We start from the raw sequence: 27,150 nt of genomic DNA, 5'->3' as shown, positions 1-27,150 counted from the left end.
ATGATCCCGCACTAAAAGAATTTTGTCCCTAACCCCACCCGCCTTAAACAAACTCATCGGATTTACATTCACCTCAAAATCAACCCTGGACAGCTCAAATCCGGATTTCCGGAATAATCCGGAAAATTGACACCCCTGCACCATACATAATTTTATGTACATCAAACAAAAAGAATATTCTTTTGTACAGGGCAACAGATAAGATTTCATGTCAATTAGTTTTCACTACAAGCTTTTTGAAACAAATATTTGTTTCCCTCAAAATTATTTGTCAATTAGTTTTTTACCACTTGATAAAAAACCTACCTATATTTCTTGACTAAATTAGCTCTTTATAATGGGCATTGATAATTGTCAGCAATTCATTATTATTCAATTAATAAAGTCATTATAAATTCATATTGTCAATCATTGTTGTAACTATAAATAATTTGTCTATTGACAAATCATGGATGATAATGACATATTTTGTTTCAAAGACGCATTTCCAAACCCTTCCCATCAATGACAAAATAAATGTTATTTATTTTTCAGACATGGAGTTTCCACATTGTTATGTGCCAAATATTTCAGGAGCTGTCACTACATGAGCTATTAAATCTGAGGGTATACTCTCCACAAGGTCTTTTCCTGATGTTTTGGGTCGCTTAGCAAATTGGAAAATATTGGACGCTCACGAAATAAATAAAAGTTTCATAACCCGCCCGCATTTAGCAGCCAAAACTAAACCGAATTTTTTACGACATTTTTTATTACATCATACTTATATTTTTACATAGACGCTGACCCAAAACGGTGTCTGTATAAATTTACTACAAATATTATGGCCGCACTAAGGGTCACAATATACTAATTCAAATCGAAATCAGTATGGAGGGAAACTGTAACACAAAAACAATAAACAATCAATTGCAATTCATGTTTCCATTTTCATGATCGTTTTCTGTACGATTAATTTTTTATTTCAATTCATTTTTTTGTCAAATACAAATCGTACAAACGATAAAACGATCCTTAACTGTTGCCCTGTTAGTATGTTATAAAAATACCAGCAGATATTGATCAAGGCCTTTGAAAGTGCAGCAGACCAATTTTGCTTCATGGGAGAAATTTTATTTTTGTTCTTAGTATGTAAGGGTTTGAAACAGGCTGGGTACAAACAAATATTCCATTAGTTAGCTAATTTGGTTCTAAATGTGTACAATAGCTTTGCGTGAAATTGGTTTATTTGTTGAATATATCCTACATAACATGAAAAAGTTGTTATTTTATAGCTGAAATTATTTCAAGTCAAAACAATCTAGCTAATTTCTAATATGCGAACATTATTTAAATTACAGAAAAAACGTCCTTCCTACTTTCTAAGTCCTGATTTCATGTTAAGCCCAATAATAACCCCGAAACTACAACATGATCATCTGTATGATACATATAGTGTTGTGCAACCACAGTCAGTCAGAGTGCAATGTTCACAACATACCAACTCCCACAACACCTATTCCTTCGGGACTAGGTGAAGTTTGGGCCTTGTCATCATCCGTTTCCAGGGCGCCAAAGCTGTGCATAGAGGCAACACCTAGCGGTGAGAGAACGGAGCCTGAAAATAAGGGAGACAACTCACACCATCGCAGAGAGATGACAACAGGAGAGAGTCACACGACAACGACGGCGACGAACACACGTTACGGTGGATAGGACAATTCTTAGTGGTTAAGAACAACATGCACTGCTAACTGTCAGATGTATGGCCTTTGGCAATTCTTTTTTCTTAAACTTTTGCAATTTTAAGTGAGAAATATAATTTCAAAATAACATATAATTTATGCAAAACACATCATTTGAAAAAAAACTTACTCATAAATTGCCTAATTAACATTTTTGTATTATATTCACACAATTTTAACTTATTAAATGATTAAATAACTAACTCTGACAGTTTGCAAGTAACATCTGACTTCATGCAACTTTTTAGGTCGATTTGTGTTCATGGTTTGGTTAAAGATTAAGTGTTAAGTAACATAATGCATGAATTCACAACTGAGGGTGATTTGTAAATGGATACATGGAAAACAGGATGATTGCAGCACATCTTTGGTTGTTCAATTGAGCCATTATAAAACATGTTTTTGGTAACATACTTTTTTGTCTATTTAACTGTTCAGATCACAAAGAATATGGATAAAAGATAATTATTTTATCTTTTTATTTCATATACTCTCTTGTACCATTTTGAAAAGAAGAGAAATGCAGAACACCAATGCATATTTCACACATGCAACACACCCGTATACACCCAAGGATGTTGCAAAAGAGGAAAATGCATTGGACAGCAAAATGCAAAACAAATGATGAAATCTACCTTTCTTCAGGAGCCGTTTGTCGTTTGCTTTCTTATTAATCCCGTTCAGCGATTTTGAATCAAGAATAGAAGTGGGTTCCTCGTTATATCCCTTTCCAACAATTTGCACGTCAGAATTACGGTTTTCACGGAATGTTACTCCACTGCTTGGATTGTAATCCACATAAACCAGTTCTTCGGATGAGCTCTCGCCATTCTTTTTGTTATTGTAAGACCCTGTTCTTGCTAATTTGGGTTTCGATTCAAACGGGGATTCTCTTGGTATTTTGGGCCTGGACTCGAATGGGGACGTTTCTGACTTTTTACTGGAAATATATTTGTTATTTAAGAGATTTACAAAGCAAACAAAGCCATGTTTGATTTGTTTTTAACTTAAATAAATCATGGAAACTGTAGTACATGCTTATACATTTCTATATCAGATAAACTATTTTTACGATCAACCATATAAACAAGAATTCATTTAATTCAGGGATACATATAAGATTATTATAAACATAGTTTTGTCATAAGCAACTGAGATTTCTCTTTCAAAACGCATGACAAATCTAAGAATTTTCTTCCCAACGATTCTAAGTTCTTTCCGAATAATTAACTTACATTAAGGCACACCAATGAGACCTGTATTAAATTGCTATAGATAAGAAGCACAATCTGAAGACAATTTGTATATTCTGTCATTAGCCATTAGCTTTATGACATGTTTCAAATGGAAACTGAAGATCAACTTTCACAGATTACCATGGAGAAACAAATCTCATAAATAGAGTAATTATCTTCAGAGTTTAAGATTTGTATTAGTTGTGTGGGAAGCAAGTAGAGGTCAAATTTAAGGAAGTACAAAATCTTACAATTGAACTAGAGCTGTCAGAAGACAGCACGCTCGACTTTTCTAGTGCTTGACAGTATAACGTAAGCCATCATGGGGAAATTGTTCATATTCAACAAGAGATGTGTTTGTCAGAAACACAATGCCCCCTATTGCGCCATATATTTGACCTTTGACCTTGAAGGATGACCTTGACGGTCTTTCAATAATAAAATTAAAAAAATAAATATTTTTTATTTTTTTAACCATGTTTAAAAAAAAAAATATGTGAAGGGGTGGCGGAGAGGGGGAATAATGTAGGGGTGTGGTCATTTATTAGAAGATATTTAAAAAAAAGGGAAAAAAAGGGAAAATAATTCTGTCAAAATGCCAGTCAGAGTTACATAACTTTGCTTGCACAGTCCCCTTATGATAGTTAGTAAGTGTTGCAAGTATGAAAGCAAGAGATTTCAAGCTAATGACTTATATTTTAAAAATTCCAAACAGAATTTACCAACACTTCTATTGGAATGGAATTGAAATAAGCAGCAAAAACCATTGGCTATCTATAATCTACCTTCCCATGCTTATTTGCTTCAGTGCACTTTATCACAGTCATAACTTTCTAAAGGTATGGAATAAGAGTTCACAACTTTATTGTTCATATCAGAACCCATGATTTAACCAAACAAAGATTGGATTCTTACCTCTTAAACATATTAATGTGTCCACATATGTTGACAAATTCAACATAAATCCTTTAATGGTAAATCTCCACTTTAACTTAAAATTCCACCAATAAAAGGGCTGCCTCTTTTTACTGTCAACAAATCAGAATTAATAGTGAACACTTTCAATCTCAATTCATATTCTGATAAGTGAATTCAAATCTTTTCAAAAAGCATATATTGATCTGCAACACAAAAGGAAATTCCTCTGACCACATCAAGACTGAGAGCAGCCACAAAATTAATGACTATTACAGACATATGATAATCAATAGAGAGCAGACTTTTCAATCAATCTTATGTACAATAATTTCTATCAAGTTCTTTGAAATTTTTGTCTGAGCAAGCACAGTAAAAAAAATAAAAGAGAATGCATATACTGCAGGATGGGTTTGGATTCACTGTATCTGATATCACATATTGATCAGTAGATACCACAGTGTCACATGTAATACGAACAATAACTTTTGGTTCCTACATAATCTTAAAAACTTATTTTATTTTTAACTAAGTAAGCTATGAAAATCACAGCTAAAACACTATAAGCATTCACATTGGTCAATCTCTCTAACTCGACAATAAGAAATCTCATTGGTTCATCTCTCAAATTCACCAAGCATTCTTATTGGTCTAATTCTCAAACTCAATAAGCATTTTCATTGGTCAATCACTCAAACTCAATAAGCAGTCTCATTGGTTGATTTCTGAAACTCAACAAGCATTCTTATAGATCAATCTCTCAAATCCTAAAAAGCATTCTCATTGGTCAATCATTTAAGATTCTGTTTAGGTAATGAGAACTTTCATAGTCATATAGCCACTTTTTTGCCCAAGAACTTATTTAAACCACAGTTGACAGGAACATATCAAGGACCACATGTAGAAGAACAAATACTAAACAGACAACAGAATCAACTGAACCTACAAAAATCTTGTGAGCTACATTTTCTTTACAATTTTTTAATTAGAGTTATACAAACTTGGCCTTTGGGGTCATTTCAATATGGTGCAATATAATCACACTGAGCCAACAACAACCTTTTCTTCTTGCTGATCTCTGAGTCTTGGCTGGATGCGTAGCTCCACACGCCGCTCTCCTTCAGATTGTCGGGGGAGGGGGAGCGGGAGGTGTGTGTTGAGCTCTGCTTCTCTATGATCTTTTCCTTCTTCTTTGAGGCACTGCTTCGAATGCTCATCAGCGCATTCATCATCTAAAATCAAAACAGATATTGTTGCTGTTTTTTTTGTTGCTGGTTCTTTATTGGATTTTTTGCCATTGTTTTGACAGGTTTTCAGTATATCATGGCAGTTAAATAGGTTAGCAGTGATGAGTTTATGGGATTTTGCAGCAGAGTAAGACTTTACCCACCTCCTCTTTTTTTAGACATTGCTTTGAATTGTTCTACCCTACTGACAGTTTTTTTTCTGCCATTTCTGCCTTCTGGAAGGCATTGTGTGCACATTTATTATTATAAACTTATAAATAATACAACATTAAAATGAAATGAAGATAACCACAGTTTAAATACTTAATGCTGGCAGAACTAATTTTAATATTAACACCTTTTTCTAAAAAACAGAAACAAATTAAAAATGTATATTTATTACTTAGCGCAAAGTCATGGTTAAATATTCTTAATTCATGGAATGGCTTACAGTGTAATATAATAGAGTGATGAATTCAGAATATTGATACAATTTCATTTGATTTATTAATATTATTTTTGTCTGAAGCATAAACAAAACTGAATAAAAACACCATGCATACATACACTTAGATTGGAATTAAAATGACAAAATATCAAAACAAGGTGGGAAGTGTCAAACTGAATACAAATAAAACATTGTATCAACCAAATGAACAAACCAATTGACACTAAATGGCAAATCAACGCCAAAGGTAAACAAAATCAGAAAAACTAGCGAATAAATCAATGTACGACACAAATTGGTACTGAACAAATAGAAGGCAAGCAAAACATTTTTTAAAAGTCCATGCTTGGAGATAACCTTTTTTTGCATTTTGCATGGCAAATGAGAAGGACATTGTATTAAAGTCTGACCAAAACTACTATTCATGTTCATGCAATAATCCTGAATGGAAAAAAAAAAGTCAGAGATCAGAAAAGTATTTTTTGAAAGAAATAAAATCTTACTGAAACAATTATTTAAAGAAATGATTAACAGTTGCTGTTCCAAGACACTGCACTTGACTATTCTTCAGAGTAATGTACAGTGTAATTCACCTTATATAATGACCACACAGCCATATTTGATATTGAAATCGCTGCAGTGGATAAATAGTATAAATACCCTTAAATCTTCCTTTTCAATTTAAACAAGAAATGTGACTTAGCCAGGAAACAAGATTTTGTACAATAAACCTATTAAATTATCTATATTTAATTAACTTTGAAAGCATGGTCTGAATCTATACTCCCTTAACGCACTTTATCAGAATTCTCAGTATTGAGAGGATACTATTTTTGTTGCTAGTTTTAGAAAATATAAACTGGCCCTAAATAAATCCAACTGAGGTTTCATGAAAGCTAGGTAGAAACAAAATCAAAGCTAAATATCTCCATCCAAATTTAAGTTATTAAGCAGAGACACTTTTCTATTTTAGTAACAGTGACCTTGAACGAACTGGCCCCAAATGAAATCTCCTTGTATCCTATATACACATACAATTTCAGCATAGTATCTACATCCTAACTGAAGTTATTGAGGGCAAACTTTTTTCCTTTTTCCAAAAAGTGACATTGACTTTTAAGTAAATTAAACAAACCCCATGCTGGATTTTCATGTCAGCATGAGATTGGAGTTGTTGGGCACAAATGTTTACCTTAATCACCAAATTACACAAAATATTACAAGAGAGTTTCAAAGTTGATTGTACAAGGGACCTAATTCTGCACAATTGCAGGTCAGAAAAAAGGTCTTGGCCTTGACCTTGGAAAATTATTCTGAAGACATGTGTGATGGTTTAATTGAACATCTGTAGTAGTTACACCTGGGTTGTACCTTTTGCATGCATTTTTCTTTCACCTGAATTTCAAAATAAGCACAAACCTTTACCTGACTTTTGCATAACAGAAGATCAAAATTTCAGGTCTTGGTCAGTAAATGTTTATTAAGATCCTGAACACACATGTAACAGTACATTTCAATAAATGCAGAAATTAACAAGCAATCCAGTAGTTGCATGCAAACCTTAACGATATTTTTTTTTCAGCAACCCTGCAACATGACCAGGAACCCATGAATGAAGTTCCAAATTGATATCTGCAGCAAAAACAATGATAAGAGGATTTGCAGATGTTACCTTGACCTGAGCATTACAAGCGAAACAGCTTCCATTTCATGTAGGTGAGTAGAAAAGCTAGGACTGTTCAGTAAAGTATCGATTAAGAAATTGTTATTCAGGCCACTTTTGTTATTTAAAGTACTTTATATGTTGATAATTGATGTGTTTTGTAAAAATTAAAAATTCAAACAAGAGATAAAAAATTATGTTTGTCAGAAACACAACGCCCCCTATTGTGCCGCTTTGAAGCCATATATTTGACCTTTGACCTTGAAGGATGACCTTGACCTTTTACCACTCAAAACGTGCAGCTCCATGAGATACACATGCATGCCAAATATCAATTTGCTATCTTCAATATTAAAAAAGTAATAGAGTTATGAAGGTTTTAGGAAAGATAAGTACCTTGACTTTTCACACTCAAAATGTGCAGCTCCGTGCGATAAACATGCATGCCAAATATGAAGTTGCTATCTTCAATAATGCAACAGTTATAAAACTTTAACCAAGGTTAAAGTTTTGGGACACACATACAATGAATGAATGAATGACAGACAGACAGACAGGCCAAAAACAATACACCCCCGATCTTTCTATCCGGGGACATAAAAAGCCATTAAGTACATGTAAAGGTCCCTTCACTGAAGAGACTCAATGCTATATATTGAATACATTATACAAAAACATAGTACTTAAAATAACAAAAAATGCAATAAAAGACAAAGAACAAGAGGGCCTGAAAGGCCCAAAGTTGCTCACCTGAGATAACAAGATATTATTGGGACAAATCTTATGACCAAGTTTCACCAAGATCGGAAAATAAATGTGGCCTCTAGAGTGTTAACAAGGTTTTACTATAGCCATATAAGGAAAAATGCCCCGCCCCCTGGCAGCCATGTTTTTCAACCAACCGGCATCATTTTTGAACTCATCCAAGATATTATCGGGATGAATCTTCTGACCAAGTTTCATGAAGATCAGACAGTAAATGTGGCCTCTAGAGTGTTAACAAGATTTTACTATAGCCATATTAGGAAAAATGCCCCGCCCCTTGGCGGCCATGTTATTCAAGCAAACGTAACCCTTTTTGAACTCATCCAAGATATCATTAAGACAAATCTTCTGACCATATTTCATCAAAATTGGACAATAAATGTGGCCTCTAAAGGCCATGTTTTTCAACCAACCGGCATCATTTTTGAACTCATCCAAGATATTATTAGGATGTGTCTTCTGACCAAGTTTCATGAAGATCAGACAATAAATGTGGCCTCTAGAGTGTTAACAAGATTTTACTATAGCCATAGATAGCCATATAAGGAAAAATGCCCCGCCCCTTGGCAGCCATGTTTTTCAAGCAAACGTAACCATTTTCGAACTCATCCAAGACATTATTGAAACCAATCTTCTGACCGAATTTCATGAAGATCTGGAAATAAAAGTGGCCTCTAGAGTGTTAACAAGGTTGTACTATAGCCATATAAGAAAAATGCCCCCCCCCCCACCCTGGCGGCCGAGTTTTTCAACCAACCGGCATCATTTTCGAAACCGTCCAAGATATTATTGGGATGAATCTTCTGACCAAGTTTCATGAAGATCAGACAATAAATGTGGCCTCTAGAGTGTTAACAAGATTTTACTATAGCCATATATAGCCATATTAGGAAAAATGCCCCTCCCCTTGGCAGCCATGTTTTTCAAGCAAACGTAACCATTTTCGGACTCATCTAAGATATCATTGAAACCAATCTTCTGACGAAATTTCATGAACATTGGACAATAAATGTGGCCTCTAGAGAGTGAACAAGGCAAATGTTGACGTCGCACAACAGACAACTGACAACGCATGACAAAAGGCGATCACAAAAGCTCACCATGAGCACGTTGTGCTCAGGTGAGCTAAAAAGAACATGGAAAATAAGAAAACAAGAGCTGTTTTAACCAACTCACTGAACCATCTTCGTCTAATGAAGGAGTGGAAGACTAAACACATAGAGACACATGAATTGTATTATGAAATGGGATAATACTAAAAATAAACAAAGATATTTGTTATGCAAATGACAAAAACATACAAAAATAATTCTTGTTTTCCTGATAAACATGTTCTCAACTTGATTGTAGTTCTAAAATGTAGATTTATATTTAAAATTTGAAACTAAATAAATAATTAATCAACAAAAACTGTTCAAAATCAGCTTTTAATGTTACCTCACTTAACTGACCAGAATTGATGCACATTAAAACAAAAACATCAAACTTTTAGAAAATTACCATTTTATTCTAGCTAACAATTACCACTGAACAATATAGAGAGCCACTGAACAACATACACACTACACTATTTCATAACCTAAATTGACATTATTGTTTTCTGATCATTATGTATAATATTAATTATTAATAAAGATCTTGAATATAATACAACTAAATTATTTCATTTTATGGAATTCAATATATTTAATATAACATTTACACAAAACCAACATAAGAAACATTATGGTTGGGTCACACTTCCAGAAGTTTTGGACATTTCCCCCTTGTCACCCCTTTTGGACTCAAAAATCATTACCTGATCCCACTTAAATGCATTAAGACAAGCCTATGTTCTATATTCTGTTAGTGAATTGAAAGTAAAAAGCATGGTGACAAGGCAAAGGCATCAATCATCACAATATGTCACTGCTGAAATGGCTCTTAGTCAGGCACTTAATAATCAAATCATATGCCTATGCAGAACTAATACTCAAGGCAGTTTTTGCTTTAGCCACATCAGTTATAAAGCCTTTGTACACACTATAAGCTGTAAATGCATGTATTAACAAGACTACTGCCAAGCAATATAGTCCCCTACCGGCTCCACCATTGTCAGAAATTCCATCATTGTCAGAATTGTTGTTGTTGCCATAGCAACCAGAATTTTTGACGTAGCAACAAAATGAAATGATGTGCATAATGTCCATATTGCCATCTATCCATGTTTCAAGTTTCATGAAAAAATAGTAAGAACTTTAAAAATTATCGCAGGATCCAGAAAACCACCATTTTCAGCAGTATTTCTAGTCTATTTGTTGCCATGGCAACCAGAATTTTTGACGTAGGAACACAATGAAATGACGTCCATATTGCCATCTATCCATGTTTCAAGTTTCATGAAAAAATATTAAGAACTTTTAAAGTTATTGCAGGAGCCAGAAAAGTGTGACTGACTGACAGACTGACTGACTGACTGACAGACTGAATGACAGACTGAGCGCAAACCATAAGTCCCCTCAGGTAAAACCGGTAGGGGACAAATAAGCAAATGAATGTATTAATTTAAGTGTAAATTGTAGATATGTTGCGACTTCATATTTGCCAAAAGTGAACAACACAGCTAGTAAAACATTAATAAGAACATGATGTTTGGTATTTAAAATTCAATTACATAATAAAATAAATATCAAATATTTAAATGTTGCAAAATGCTGCAATATTTTAACTCAAATGACTTCAGGGGAAGCGTTGTCAGTACAGATTTAGTGGCATATTTAAACAAGTCTTAATCTAAACGTAAGTAAATGTCAAGGTTAAAATGTGGTCAGGTGATTGGGTAAGTCAAGAGTATTCATAGGGAACTTCCATGAAAGCATCAAAACCTTTTAACAAGCACTATTAATGTTAGACAGATTACTAAATATTTTCTTAACCAACAAGGGATGTGTTTGTCAGAAACACAATGCCCCCTAATGCGCCACTTTGATTTTATTTTTTTTACCTTTGACCTTGAAGGATGACCTTGACCTTTCACCACTCAAAATGTGTAGCTCCATGAGATACACATGCATGCCAAATTTAAAGTAACCACGTTCAATATTGCAAAAGTTATGAAGAAGGCTAATGTTTTGGTTAAAGTTTTTGATCTTTTTTTTACCTTTGACCTTGAAGGATGACCTTGACCTTTCACCACTCAAAATGTGCATCTCCATGAGATACACATGCATGCCAAATATCAAGTTGATATGTTCAATATTGCAAAAGTTATGAAGAAGGTTAAAGTTTTGGGACACACACACACATACAATGGCCAAAAACAATATACCCGCGATCTTTCGATCGGGGGGGGGGTCAATTGTAGGTCAATGCCAAGGTCAAAATAAGGTCAGGTGATGTTTTAAAATGTTCTTAGCATTCATGCAAGTAACGAAGCCTTTTGGCAAGCAGTATAAATAATTGACGAAACAAATCATTTTGGGGTCATAAAATGCAAATTACACAGGTTATTGTATTATTATTAATTGTTAACAGGCAGGACCTGTCAGGTTGGGAAAAGGTATTAGTGTAACATGTTGTTTTTTTCTCCAGTTTTTAACCAAACAAATTGCATACTTTGCAATTAAACTAGATGTCTGCTATTAATACTTGTAAAGGCAAGTATTATGCATACATACACATTCTACAAATCACACTTTTTGGGCATTCATACAAATTATTATTTCACAAGCACTTTTACATATTATGCAGACAAAATGGTTTAACACAAAGACAACTATAAACATCATGCCAACAGGAAACAAACCTTTTCCTGCTCCCTTATCCCCTTCAGGGATGACATCATCTATGGTTGCAAACATAAGCAGGATACCAATTATCTGAGTGAATCACATCTGTATACTAAACAGATGTAAAATGAAAATAAATGTGCAAATAAAATCTTTTGCAACCAACACTGCCACTAGTAGCAGGAGAATGGGTTACACATCACTTTAACTACAATTATTCAGGAAGTTGCAGGTAAATGACTAAATACTACTTGCAGGAATCTGGTTATCTATAAGGACAGTGAGAAACCCTAACTATTTTAAACAGTTGCAATTAAATATCCCATTAGTTTTAAACTACAGTAAATGAAAAAGATCAACTTGTGGATAAATAAACATGTCTTTAGCTAAGACACATATTTCATATTGTTATTTTTTCAGAATAATTTGCTTGTATGAGAGGATGTATGGACACAATCCAACAAGAGTTTTGAGACCAATCATCCTCAAGACTAGTGGACTTACTTGCTTGAAAGATGAATGTTTTTCAATAGCCAGTAAAACGTAGCTTAGCAAGTATTTTACCAGCAGATACTTGTAAATCAAGGATTGACCCGAACATTTATATTTCAAAAGTAAATAATAGCACATTTAAGGGTACACATCGCTTAACCAACCGTATATTCCCTCATTATCCTCCACTTCATTCGTTTAATAACCCTTTCCCACTTAGAATCAAAGTGAAAATGGCTATGTGCAAACAGCATAAAACCAGAACAGCCTGCAAGTAACTCACAGACTATTCAGGTCTTATGCTGTTTGCTGCTCATCAGTATCTAAGGTTTGGAAATGAAGCCTGTAACACTTGAATCTAGTAAAATGGGTCTTAAATTAAATATAACCTTCTAGGGGACTACACATGCGTAAAAATACATATCTAAGTGGTTAAGGGATAATACACAATCTCCATGGGCTCAGAGTACCATCACTAAGGTCATAAACTAACCAACACAAATGCCTATGGAAGAGCATTTTTTTCTGCAGAAGATTGATACCATGAACTTGGGACTTTTTATGACTTGTCTTGTCAATGTTTTGAGCCTTGTTCTGTAGAAAACTAGGCTTTAATGCATGAGCATTAAGTGTCGTCCCAGATTAGCCTTTGTAGACTTTACAGGCTAACCAGTAACAAAACTGGAGGGACTAGAGTGGATTTTTGTTTAGGAAAGACTTCCTTTAACCCTTTCCCCATCAGAAGCAAAGTGAAAATGCCTTTTGCAACCATCATAAAACCAGAACAAGCCATGAGTAACTTGCAGTCTGTTCAGGTTTTAATGCTGTTTGCTGCTCATCAGTATCTAAGGGTTCCAAATGAAGCCTTAAGAATTGAATTTAGTAAGAAAGGTATTTCATTAAAAGTAACTTTCTTAAGGAACTTCAAATGCGTCAAAATACGTATCTAAGTGGTAAAGGGTTAAACAATAAAATACCATACAAGCAAGAGTGTTATATTATATTATTGTACCGGATAAGCCTCAGTACAGACTGAACAGGCTAATCTGGGAAGACACTTTATACACATTCATTTAGCCCACTAATCATGAACAAGGCGTAATCATTTAATAAATAGGCCCTAGTTGCATTTAAATCAGACAACCTACACCAGAACATTGAAAAACCAACTCCAGAAAATTGGACAACCAGCAGGGCCATACTGACCTCCTTCTTGGACTCTGCCTCCAAGGTGCTCTCCAGCGAGGTGGCATAGGCGCTGTCAGCGTCATCATCGCGCCCGTAGTTGCTCGATGAGCTGATTGGCGGAACCTTTTTGTTTGTGCGTCGGGTTGCTGAGCGAGCGAGTGTGGCTTTTAATGGGATGGGTGACTCCTCGTCTTTACCTGTTGGGATTTGAAAAGAAACGTATGCTTTTCTGATTTGTTTTTATTTAAAAGACAGATCATTAAGAAAGAAACATGGTAGACAGTTCGTGCATGGAAATTAAGTCCTCAGAAACCTTTTGTCATTCAAACTTTCGCAAAACACAAACAATAGATGATTTTGTTACTTCAAGATCAGAAAACATTAAAAATAACAGCTTCATTATTGTTCAACAATTCCATGTCAGAATTTGTCTGAAGTTTGTTTTAATCAAATAACAACAGGTTAAAAACAAGCGATGTGTTTGTAAAACACTATGTCCCCATATATATGACCTTTGACCTTGAATGATGACCTTGACCTTTCACCACTCAAAATATGCAGCTCCATGAGATACACATGCATGCCAAATATCAAGTTGCTAGCTTCAATATTGCAAGTGTACATTAAAGGAGCGATTTTAACCCATATATTTGACATTTGACCTATAAGGATGACCTTGACCTTGACTTTTCACCACTCAAAATGTGCAGCTCCATGAGATACACATGCATGCCAAATATGAAGTTGCTAACTTCAATATTCGAAAAGTTTGGGCAAATATTAAAGTTGGGGCCAACAAACACACCATTGCAGACACTCACTGGGCAAAAATAGTATGTCCCCCAATATAGTGGGTGGGGGACATAATTAAGGGAATTTCACCACTGTAAAAAGGTGAAAGAAACTGTCTTTTAAACTTAAGTGAGCCCATGGAGGTTTAAGACAATTAAATTGATATTTGTTACAATGTTACATCTCAGCTAGGGAATAAAAAGCACTGCCATCAATCATAAGTCAATATTAGATATTAATTTTTATGTTGATCTTCAATGTTCAATTGCCTGATGTAATTATCATGCTCAATTAATGAAAAAGTTAATAGATATATTGGTGCAAAATAATTTTCTTACAATAAAACTATTTAACCTTGGTCATAGATTTTTCTATGATATCAATAATAAATTCATTATTTCTGTTATTCCTGTTTGTATGATATCAATAAAGCATTTTAAATCCCTGTTGAAATTGGGAATTAAGAGTAATATGGACCAAAGTTTACTAAACTTATTCAGTAAAAACACAAATGTTTGAAGAAGGTGAGTGCAATAAAACACATTATTGACAGGTTTACATTCACAACTCCAATGAGACCCAATAATAAGTTGTTTGCTTCCATTAAAATTGCCATAAAACAGAGTATAAGTAGGTCTGTTTAACTTTTAACAATATGTTTAAGTATACACGCATTATTCCTCGAATAGACCAGTGTTTTATTATTTTCTGTTTAACAGGATTTTTTTTTGAAAGTTTGAGTAGGAGGAGCGAAAAAAAATAAAAATGAAAACTCAAAATAGTTTCGTAGGAAAATAAAATTTAAAAAAAGCATAATAAAAAATATTTTTTTTATTTTTGGAAGTTACTAAAAACAGTAAAAATAACTACATGTAAACTTGCCTGGTATTGCCAGACAGTGTCCAGTCAGTATAAAGTGTGAGGGGTCTCAAAAAAGTTTAAAAACATGAAAAGAAGTTGAATGCTTAAGCAAACTTTTGAGGACACACAAACTGTTGAAAAAGCAGATGGTTTTGATCACAACAGCATACCATAAGCGTTCCTGCTCAGGTGAGCTAATAGTAAGAACAATTACAGGTAATTAACAGTTTTAGAGGGGTCGGCCTAGGGTCAAATTTTAGGGAGAAGTGACTTCTGTCTTGACTGGCATTTTTTAGGGAGAAGTCAGGAGAAATAAGGAGAAGTCTTGCTTTTGTTTTTTTTTATCTTGTAATTATTTGCATAAGTGTTAACCCTTTTAAATTAACTGAATACAAGATGTGCATTATGAATCCTGCTTATTCAATTCTCTTTATAGTTAATTAAATCAACAATCAAGCAGGAAGAAAACAACACAATAAACAACCCTCTTACAGCATTCAAGTGTGCATGAAAGTGCTTAATATAAATTGTATTTACATACACTACCCATCCACCCCACAATTAAAAAAAAGTGTTTATTTTTATTTAATTTTTTTTTTTTTTTGGGGGGGGGGGGGGGGGGGTTTGGTACCATACATACATATTCAATATTTATTTTGTCTTCTAAATAAAACATGATAATTACCCTATACTCAAATTCCAGTAGAAACAACAATAAAAACATTTACATACACAAGTGTTTGACAATCACAACAGTGTTACCAAATGACCAATTAAACCAATCCCTCAAAAAGCAAGTTGTCAATGCTGTCAGTAGACATCAAAGGTCTTTGATATTGGGGCCGATTTCTGGGAGTTAAAACTGTTAACTTGAAACACCTCAGCAGGTGGCAAATGGCCAAAAGGCATTGATCAATACTACGTTACCGGCAGCATGCAGTACTGTCAGATACAGCATTAATACATTAGCTCCATAGAGGATGCAATATGTGAAAACTATCAGAGATTTAACTTTATTGGATTATTTGTATTTATTTTTGTCTGGTGTGAGGAAATAAATTGTGTTTGCTGGAATTTAAATGGGAGGTTGCTTTACAGGTATTGTTTGTTTATGGATTTATTTGAAAATTAGGGCGAAATGAATTTCATCCGATAAACAAAAAAACATGATGTAACACCAACCTATTTTTCGGATGTGTACTATATTCGGACATACTTTTTTGCCGATAAAATGTTTAGACTTCTAGGGTGTTTTCAAAGTTATTTGTTTTGTAAAAACAGGATTGTTTTGTAAAACAGCCAAGGCTAAAATGCACTATAAACTTTTTTTAGAAGAACACTTTTTGTTGGATGTGGAGGAAAAAATATAAAAAAAATCCATTTTATTTTTATTTCACTTTTCGGAAAATTTGACATGGCGCTCCCGTTAAACAGAAGTTAAAAAAACTCTGGCCTTAATGATTTCTAATTACAAGTAAACTTCCTTAAGTTGTTGTATCAAAATTGTCTCTCTATAATATAAAGGTCTATTTTGCAATGTGAGTAAAACTCAATCTAGAATACCAGAAAAAAGTTAAGGGCCAGCAATTAAAAATGAGGGTCAGTCTAATTAATACAAACAAACAACTTGTGTATTCAAAGCCAGAGTACTAAACTCTCCATCCAGTGTACCTTTCTTATCCTCGGTGGAAGTGGGTGTGGCAGGAATGTGCTCCTCCTCGTCAGCTACAAGAGAAAGTTAGTAAGTGTATTGCACAGAGGGTGAGGTGGTGGAAGGGGACGTCATTGCCCAAAGAAGAGAAAAACACTCATGGAAAGCCTGAACAAGTTAACAATTGCCATGAACCATGGCAAAATCTTAAAAGTTGCAAATGACCATGAGCAATTAACACAATTTTCTACCACCAAACAGTCAAACAGTCATCGTTTACAATGTTTGGCAGAAATTTATCACAGCTGTGTCCGGTTGACAATATTTCACAGACAATGGTCCAGCTAGAAATCAATAGAATTTTACAAAGATTTATATAGCAAAGGGTTCAGACCATATTACAGACTTATTTACACTTGTTTACTTTAGATCTATTGCAGGAAGGTATGACACTGTTGCCTGAGTAGCATTGTCAACAAAGTGCAGGCAAACCTCTGCAAATGCAATGCAAACACTCCAGTAATTGACATTAAATTGTATGCAGTGCATGTATAACAAGCACAGACATACAAAAATTATCTAGAAAATAAATCAATAAGTAATTTGTGTATTCAATTATAATCAAACAAAATATTGATAAAGAATTCAAATTAAGGTATTCAACAACGTCAAATAAAGGCATTGCTACCTAAGCAAATTTCTACATTCCATTGATAACTTAAAATATGAAATTGAGGGAGCAAACAAATCACTAATTTGAGCATTGAGCACAATATTTTTTTAAACTCTCTGCAGTCATTAAATTTAAGAATTGATTTATTGGAAACTTAAGACAACTGTATAATCCTGCAATCCTATTGAAACTGCAACATCAAAATATTGACGAGCATCTCTATTGACACTTTCCTGTTCTAACCTCATACATGGTTGGCATTGGGGCAACCAGCTATTGAAAATAAAAACATTCCATTGGAGAAAGGTATTTACATAATTATCTGTCTTGGTAAACATTGATGACAAATAGTTTTAAAACTAAAACTACTCTTAAACTGTCAATATAACAGTTTCATTGTCCTTCTGGCACTTTTTCGTTGCCTTGATAGAGAAATATTAATATAAATAGAAATTGTTAACGTATAAAACTATTAATTTTACAAATACTCAACATGAATGGATCCCATTTCAATACCCTTAAATAAAAATATACCATTATTAAAATATTACCAAGACAAAAAACGAACATGTATTGTTCAAGCAGACAAAATCTTGAAAAACCAGGCTACATGCATGTGTGTTCAGTGTCATCCCAGATTAGCCTGTGCAATTGGCACAGGTTAATAAGGGTTGGCACTTTCTGCTTTTATGGAATTTTTGATTTCCAAAAAATCTCTACAAAAGAACACTCCTATCTAGGCAGAAAGTGACAACCTGATTTGCCTGAACATTCATTTAGAGGAGGTCAAGTTAATATTGAATTAAGTGTTCTTTATTAGAAGTTGTGCACCATGATAATATTTCTTTTTTCATTCTTGGATAAGTCCCTGAATGGCTACCTGACATCTGAGCTAAGTCAAGCCTCATCGTCAATCGTAACCTTAGCCAAACTGTAAATAAGAGTTTAAAACTCTTTAAACAAGCATACATATTTCAAATGGAAGGGCAAACAAATATAATGAGAAACATCTATAAACAGGACCATGAATTCAAAAAAACACATATGGTCCCAGTGGAGGCCTTGTCAGTATTTATTCATTAGCTCATTTTAAAGTCTTAAACTTAAAGTAGGTCAATGTAAAGGTCAACATCAGAGGTCAGGTGACATTGCCCAGGTGTGTTGAGGGTGTTCATAGATAACCTCCATATAAGTATCAAAGCTTTGTCTTTATAAGAAGAAATGGGTCACATTGGGTTAATTAAGAATAAGGACCTGCTGAATAGTCAAAGTCTAAACAAAAAATGGTCCTTCTCATGGTCAAATTGTGTCAAAATGAGGTTCAAAAATAAGTGGGGTTTGATCATTTTAAAGACATAATCCATGCAAGTATCAAAGCTTTATAGCCAGCAGCATTGATTTAATACAAAATGCTTCTTTTGGGGTTAACAAATGATTTGAAACTATTGAAAAATGTGAAGTCCAAAATTAGTTCAATGATAAGGACAAAATGATGACATTGTGATGTGGGTGTGTTGATAGCATTTAATGACATCATCCATTCAAGTATCAAAGCTATGTAGTAGTAATAAATGAGTCGCGTTCTGAGAAAACTGGACATAATGCATGTGCGGACTGCACAGGCTAATATTGGGCGACACTTTACACACATGCATTAAGCCCCGTTTTCTCAGAACGCTGCTCAATTGGTGGTAGATGTTACATGTCCTTTTGGGTCAACATTGTACTGATGGACGAAGCCAAGGGTAGGCCAATCAGTATATTCATCCTTTCATCTGTTGATATTGGGGCATACAGATGTCCAAGGACATCAAAGGAGTCCCACAAATTGACTGAACTACCAATGTTTTTAAATAATCTAGATGTCATTATTAATAAACAAAATTGTACAGTTTTTTTTTCCATTGGATCATCTCATCAAAATCCTAGAAGTGCTCAATTTCAAATGGAATAGTGGTCAAAACATTAATAACATGTTCAAGTTTGACAGATAAAAGATTTGTGCAATATTTCCTCACAGAATGTATGAAATATTTCAAAATCAAATACTTGACAGTAAGAATATTTGTGTTTCAGACTGATCTTTCAAGAGGTTGTAAGCTTACTCTTCAAATGTTCATGAAATAGCAGTTCATTTCAAAATTATCAAGAAGGATCTCATCAACAGAGAAAAAAATCATTGAACCAAAGGCACTTAAAGTTTTCTCAAGAGGTTAAACTAAACACTGGGAGTACAGCTCAACCAAAGGAACCAAAGTTTAAGATGACACAAATCTATCAAGCTCTTGTTCCATTACAAAGATTCCAATGCCTATTTGCTATTCATGCGACTGATATACTCCACATAGTGGGAGAGGTACATTAAATTACAGACTCTACAACTCTGAAGTTCTTTTATAATGTCTGCTGAACTGATATTGATATAAGAGAGACTGAAGCAATTTTATGAAATACCAAATCAAATTATGTTCCTAAATAAGACCAAATTTCTCAAAAACAACAAAGCATCACAAGTTTAAACAATTTTCAAAATTGCACATTTAATACAGTATTTAATCCAACCAAATTTTTTACAAACGACAAAGCAACACGAGTTAAAACATTTTTCAAAAATTGCTCATAAACCACTGTTCTTAAATCAGATCAAATTTCTTACATCAAAGAAGTTCTTTTTTTTTCCCCGAAATTACCCACAAAAAATTGTTCTTAAGTCAGACAAAATTTCTGACTACCTCAAGGCTCAATGACAATAATAACAAGAAACCGTCGGAGACGGGTGATGCTCCTCAAAGTTTTTTTGTCACAATATTGCACTATATATTCAGATAAAAGGAAACGTCTTGAGGGCACATAAGTTTGGGGGACAATAATTTTTTTATAGAAAATTTCAAAGGGCCATAACTCTGTGAAAAATCATCCGACCAGAACCAGCTGATAATATGCACATCTCTTCTTGGTCGTGAAGCTTCTCATAAAGTTTCATTGAATTCCGGTCATTAGTTGATGAGAAATAGCCTGTACAAGAATTGCACTAATATTATGTACAGTTAATGGAAAATTTCAAAGGGCCATAACTCTGTGAAAAATCATCCGACCAGAACCTGCTGATAATATGCACATCTCCTCTTGGTAGTAAAGCTTCCCATAAAGTTTCATTGAATTCCGGTCATTAGTTGCTGAGAAATTGCCCGGACAAGAATTGCACTATATGTACAGTTAATGGAAAATTTCAAAGGGTAATAACTCTGTGAAAAATCATTCGACCAGAACCCACTGATAATATGCACATCTCTTGGTAGTGAAGCTTCCCTTAAAGTTTCATTGAATTCCGGTCATTAGTTGCTGAGAAATAGCCCGGACAAAAATTGTGCACGGACGGACAGACACACGGACAGACGCACGGACAGACGAAGCGGCGACTATTATAATGCTCCCCCCAAAATGAATTTTGGGGGAGCATAGTAAAATGCTACTTCTTTTTCATTTTTAATCTATAAACCTTATAATCTTTAAGGTATTGAAACTCTTCCAAAAACAGACTACCTAAAACAAAATTAAGCTACATGTTTTATTAATTTTACAGTAAAAGACTATTATTATTTTGTTTATCTACATAAATCAATTGTATTGTTCTTGGAAAAGTAACAAATCTTAGCATTACAAAATCTTGATTTCAATCAAATATCCGACCCCTCAGAGTGTTAACATAACAAAGTTTAACATTTAATTTATTCTATGTCATTTGAGTGTCATTCTCAACTCTATCTGAGGTTGCCACTAGAAAAACTGAAAATAAATTACAATGAAGATACACACTATCTACAAAAGCTTTTTATAAGGGAATATGGACAAAAGCATTGTTGGATCACAAAGAAGAACGTCTTTTATTATAGATACAATACGGCAAAGTTCATGAGGTAAATAAAGAAACATCCACCTCTTGGCCAACGGCAAGAGTCTTCCATTAAAGTGATCACATGAGCTTAGTATCATGAATTTATTGTAAACAACCACAAGTCAGGTCTTTTTGCAAGGGAATTAACTACACAGGGAAGTCATCAACTAATGTCTCTCTGGAATGCGGTAACACAATTGCGTGCCTGACAATTTTAATCACATCTGCGTGATGCCATTGATTCAAAGGACTGTGTGAAAATTTAAATAAATACTTCCCAAAACTTTGGTTGTCTTTATCATTTTAAGATTCTTCAAGTCTTACATTCAGGGGTGGCAAAATCATATGTCCGAGTTGCCCGAGTAGTACATATGCTTGTCTGGGCAAATGATTTTTTTTTAATTAAGTTGTCAGTGGACAACAAGTTTTTTTAAAGTTAGGTCCATGTATACAAAAAAATACATTTTATTAAAGCGTAATTAAGTTTTACAAAACCGGATGTTTACATGCGATTACATTGTCAGTGCTATTTGCGGAGCAATCAAGCTAAAATACGGGCACTCTCCTGCGCAGTGATCTCCCTTATTCTATAAGAGACCAGGAGCATGCCGCATTTTAAACATTCGGCCCGACTGTTAGACAGTGTACAGACTGGTTTCTTTATTTTTACAATCAGACGGAAATAAAAAGTATCAAAGTAAGATAATCAAAACACGGTCTACCTTGTTATTCAAGACGACTTTAATGGTAAAAATGGAACATTTAGATTTTTTAAATCTTCAACAACGGAGCCGAAACCCGAAGCTTTGAGCAGTCCACCTCCCAAAAAAAACTAAGAAAGATTATGATAAAAAAATATGATGTAAGTAAACGCACCAGAACTTTTTAAGAAACATGGCTCACAGATTTTCAATGGTTACCAGTTGATGATAATAAAATTGCTACCAGTAGCGGAGCCTCAGTCTGATGAGGTCCACATATTGGACTAGTTTAATTTGTTAAGATTACGATGTACTTATGTTCAACACATGTTTTAATAACACTAGCTTTGCAAGATTAAAAGTTTTAGAAAGTCTTTATATTGTTTATAATATACTGCTATAATGAATGTACTATTGAAATACAACTATAAACAAAACTAGCAAATCATACTCATTTTGGTATATTCCACATTGTTTTACATTAATCAATAAATGCGTGTATAATTTATATAAACATTAACCGACAAGTGTAGTTCAGCAACGGACAAGTTAAATTTCCTAAAACTTTGGTTTTAGTTTTTTGAGATTTCGCCACCCCTGACATTGATAAACCACATATCTTCATCCTAATTCAACTTGAACATTTGAAATGTTAAAAGTGTGCCTTATAATGATGAAAAAAGTGAAAAACATGGAATCTAGTTTGGTCACGAGACTCAAATACAGCCCACACAATAAAATGGCCTTAATTAAAAAGAGATTTGGCATGCCATATTCTCACTTATGATTGTATGGCACCTATACTGACAAAAATTAACATAAAACAGGAAAGCAACAAACCATTCATCTAAGCAATAAAAGCACTGACATTGAAAAAACAGCAACTGACAAAATATTGCCAAAACAATAATCAAGCACCTGACTACTTCATATTAAACAGCAAGGCAATGAACAAACTAAACAACTAGATCTACAAAAGGTCAATAACAGTTGTAACCTTCAACTCAAAAGAACAACTAGATAACTGAAAATAACTCAAAATTCATGTGCAACACGGGGAAACAATCATATGGAAAACCCCTCCAATACTTACTGGGGATACCCGGAATTGGTTCCCAGAGATCGGATCCCAGCACAAGGCCCTTGGGGGTAATTTCCTGTATCAGGCCTGGTACCGTACTCAAAAACTCCTCAATATAGGGGTCCGCAAAACCAACTGTTGCTACAAACAGACCCACACACGGAAAATGGCACATTTTGGTATTTGTGTGTCTTTCTTAACAGGCAACTTACAACAATCACAATCTAGTCATCATCATTTTTTTCTGAAATAATCCTTTGTGTTGTAATATCCGGTTTAATAAAACAGACAAAAATGACATATTCTCATTTTGCAGTCCAATAATATGCAATATCATGAAGCCATGATATAAAAGTAAGCCTTTATGATTTATTATATGAAGTTCCTCAAGTTAATCTAAATCCAGATTTCAGCCCATCTTAACATATCTATTAGATTTATCCATTTTATGAAACACTAAAAGAAAACATGTACTGTAAATCTTGCACTGATATCAAAATTTTCTAAAGAAATGGAAATTTCTTCTTTGAACTTTTCACATAAACACGTGTTCATTAATCCAACATCAAATTTAAACTTCATGAATCTATGCACTTTAAAATGTATTGTGCTTGTGCAATGATTTTCTAACTAATCCATTCACTTTTCTCTCCTTTTGATCAAACTATAGTTCCGCTATTCTTCATTTAAGAACCTTTACATCTTAAAAACACTAAACCAAATGAAAAGTTGCAATTATATTCAGCCGCAATTTTCATATTGACCGCACATGGACCATTAAAATGTCCCGAGCAGGAACATCAATACTGGGTAGCAATTACAACATATTGATTAATAAAAACAGAGTTCCCCAGAAAAAAATAACTTACACCTGACTGTTTATCAGTGGTATTTTGTTGACATACACACATTTCATTGTTACTTTAATATTGTAAATCTGACACAAATATTGTAATTATAATTACTGACACTCAAGAAATGAAATAAAGAGCAGGTAAAAATCAACTCAAATTGCACAACCCAAACAGCACAGTTCAATGCATGTAATCAAATTAGAAATCTAGCATATTTGTTCAGTTTAACTGACCATCTAAAGAAAGGGATTCAAAATTAGTAATGGTAATCAATTAAAAGTTGATTAAAGAGAAAAAAATACAGGGTGGAGTCATAAAATATTAATGTAAAGATCAATGTCTACAATTTAAAATGACAGCTGCTTTTAACAATCAAAACAATGGATTCCTGACCAGTTAAATATAAAAAATATCTTTTTTTTAAGCACATAAATCGTAAATATTTTCATACACTGTGGCCATGGACCTCTGAAGAACACATTATCATTCAACTGTTCTGATAATATGAAATAATATTTTTTATTACAGTATGTCTTAATCAAGAAACACATATATTTATTGAAGTGGGAAGTAACATCTACAAAGTGAATCCCCTTTCAACGTAATTGCACAAGTAATAAAAAGCAATTTTCATCGATGAAATAGAAAATGGTGTCTCTTTTATCATTTGCCACAACTTTTCTGAAGAACAATTCCACTCCGTATCTTATTGAGAAAACTGGATGTTATCATTTGCTTAACAATATAGAATATATTTCAACTAAATTCTAGTTATAAAAACACTATGCAAGAAATGTTATTGTAGCGCATTGTGCATTAACTTATTCAGATTTTTCAACAATATTCATAAAATAATACACTTTCACACATAAAACATGTCTGAAATAGTTGAGTTTATCTAAGCAAACAAATGCTTTCAAACTTCAGATGTTTCCTCACATGATAAAGTGACCAATTATTTTAATTAAATTAACAATAAAATTTCAAACAGGTCTTATCCATTCACTTCCACCAGTAACTAATAACACAGTTTCCAATCAAACAGCTACTGTTTCTCTACAAACATTAGGACTTTCAGACATGTTTGCCACAAAGTTTAATACTCCAAGTCCACAAATTGTCAAAATATTTGCACAAATTTTACCCCCATAATGGTGAGGACTAGTGTGTTAAATGGGTAGGCACATCTTGTAAGAGAACAATCTTCAGATAAATATATTCTATTAGTTCTAATTCTCTCCTTAAACCTAATTCACACCCCATGGTCAACAGTTGATGGTCACCAGTTAACAACAAGTGAAACCTTTTAAATTCAAATCCTCACACAAAATTTATTAACACATGCACAACTTCCAATGGCATTCATCTTTGAAATATCAAACTGCATTTTAAAAGCCAAAAAAAGTTAATGTTAAAATAATTAAATAATTGGACAATTATCCAAAACCAACGGGAACATTGACAGTAAAGCAAGAAGCAGATAATCCCTTCAGTGAGTATAAACATGCAGAATCAAAAAGTCATTAAAACTGTTTGCTGGCCTTAAGTTTCAGAAATAAATTTCAGACAACTTTCTCAAGAAAGCAGTCAAAACACAATTAATGTTTATAGACCCTTGATAGATCAAGATTTTGCCATCAAACCATATATATCTTTACTTCACAAAGCCTTAGTACCTCTGCATGTTCATTGTGGTTTTGTTATTCGGCGTAAGCTGTATTAAGCCTGACTTTTCACCCTGACTTGACCTTTGTAAGTGTCCAATAATATTCAAATGAAATTTCCCGCGGCTAGGTACGAATGAATACACTTCATTTATTCCATTGGCTGACTTGAGTATAACACCAGAACATTGGAAACATATCCGCGTCTTTGTAACACTGTTTTACTGCATGAAACAATTTTATCTCTAATGAAAAGGCTCAGTAGATAGAACAGTTTTACAATCAATTTTCCACATAAATACAGTTTGTGCGTTCACCTTTTATTTTCAGAGAATTACCAGCGCAAAAGCGTTTATACTAAAGGCTATATTCTCATATTTAGTACTTACTTGCATTGCATTTCAATCCGCGAGGTTTCGGGTCAATTCGCGGACAGTGTGTGAAAGTCAGAGTTTATATACAGTTCATCACCGGAGTTCGCAGAAGGGGTTGCGATCTTTTCATTGAAGGAAAAAATTGGAATCTATGCTATTTTTGTCTGATGGAGTAAATAGTTCGTTTAGTCGCTTTGTCGATATATCAATATTTTAGGCACAGCTGTTGGCTTGGTCATGTACAGTTGGCGTAAACAAGCCGTCGTTTCAGCAGCAGAATTGTTACCTAACTTTAATGCATTGCATTCCAATCCGCAAGGTATCAAGGTCAGTTTGCGGTCAGTTGCAGAAATCTTTATATAAACGCCCTCTCGTAAACTTTGTGCACTTGAAGTCTGTTTTGATTAGAAAGATACTAAATAAAGATATTCGGCGATATTATTGTGGTATGTCAATCATCGATTTTTAATATGTTTTCAACAGTTGCATGATAAGGACCAATTTTAATAAAATTAATTAGAAATATTTATCCATTTAGACCAGTTTATTAAGCATGAGCACAATAATTCACTATACTATAATTATGCAATTAAATAAGATTCGAGTATTGCCGGCTGACCTATATGCACTCGTTTATTTTCATGTTTCTTGTGTTTTTCTATGCTGTAAATATAGATATCTGAGTAATAATATCACATAAAGCAAAATAAGCCACGAAATCTGGCGCAACACCCCGTAATTGATTTGCTTGTGATGTAGCTAAGAACTGCGCAGAAAAAAAGGCATCCGCTACTTTTTATCTCATAGAGATAACTTTTGATCGTTCATAAACATCGACCACAATCAACGCCTGTATATCTTTTTAAAAGATATTTCTTGTTTTTAGAATGATTTGCCCCCACCTTCTTGACAATATTGAAAGCCATGTGTCCCAAAGAAATAAACAAATGATAAATTGTTGTTGAAAAAACTTAGTCTACATTGCATGAACTGAATGTAAGGGGCTGAAATAAGACCAACAGGCAGGCAGTTTCAGCACTGCAGATCTTTCTTTTACCTGTCTCATTCTGGCCACCTCAAAGCAAACACAGTACACTTTTTCTCTGTTGATAGCTTTATAAACACCCAAACCAGCAGGCAGCACTATATCACAGTCAAGAATCTCATCAAGTACTTTTATA

General features: G+C 33.8%; 1 protein-coding gene across 1 annotated transcript in view; it reads right to left on the bottom strand.

The window, feature by feature from the left end:
* LOC127873777 (TOG array regulator of axonemal microtubules protein 1-like) overlaps positions 1-27,150 on the bottom strand; it is a 109,201-nt gene that overhangs the window by 30,525 nt on the left and 51,526 nt on the right. Inside the window, exons 4-11 of the mRNA XM_052417752.1 lie at positions 23,090-23,218; positions 16,748-16,801; positions 13,442-13,620; positions 11,761-11,799; positions 9,153-9,185; positions 4,934-5,106; positions 2,360-2,664; positions 1,481-1,597 (exon numbers count right to left, since the gene is read on the bottom strand). Of these exons, the coding sequence (XP_052273712.1) occupies positions 1,481-1,597; positions 2,360-2,664; positions 4,934-5,106; positions 9,153-9,185; positions 11,761-11,799; positions 13,442-13,620; positions 16,748-16,801; positions 23,090-23,218 (1,029 nt within the window). The remainder of the gene's footprint in view (positions 1-1,480; positions 1,598-2,359; positions 2,665-4,933; positions 5,107-9,152; positions 9,186-11,760; positions 11,800-13,441; positions 13,621-16,747; positions 16,802-23,089; positions 23,219-27,150) is intronic.

The sequence above is a fragment of the Dreissena polymorpha genome, chromosome 3, assembly GCF_020536995.1.
Source record: "Dreissena polymorpha isolate Duluth1 chromosome 3, UMN_Dpol_1.0, whole genome shotgun sequence".
Taxonomy (NCBI): domain Eukaryota; kingdom Metazoa; phylum Mollusca; class Bivalvia; order Myida; family Dreissenidae; genus Dreissena; species Dreissena polymorpha.
The sequence above is the reverse complement of the archived record's forward strand: the minus strand, read 5'-3'. Positions and strand labels throughout refer to the sequence as shown.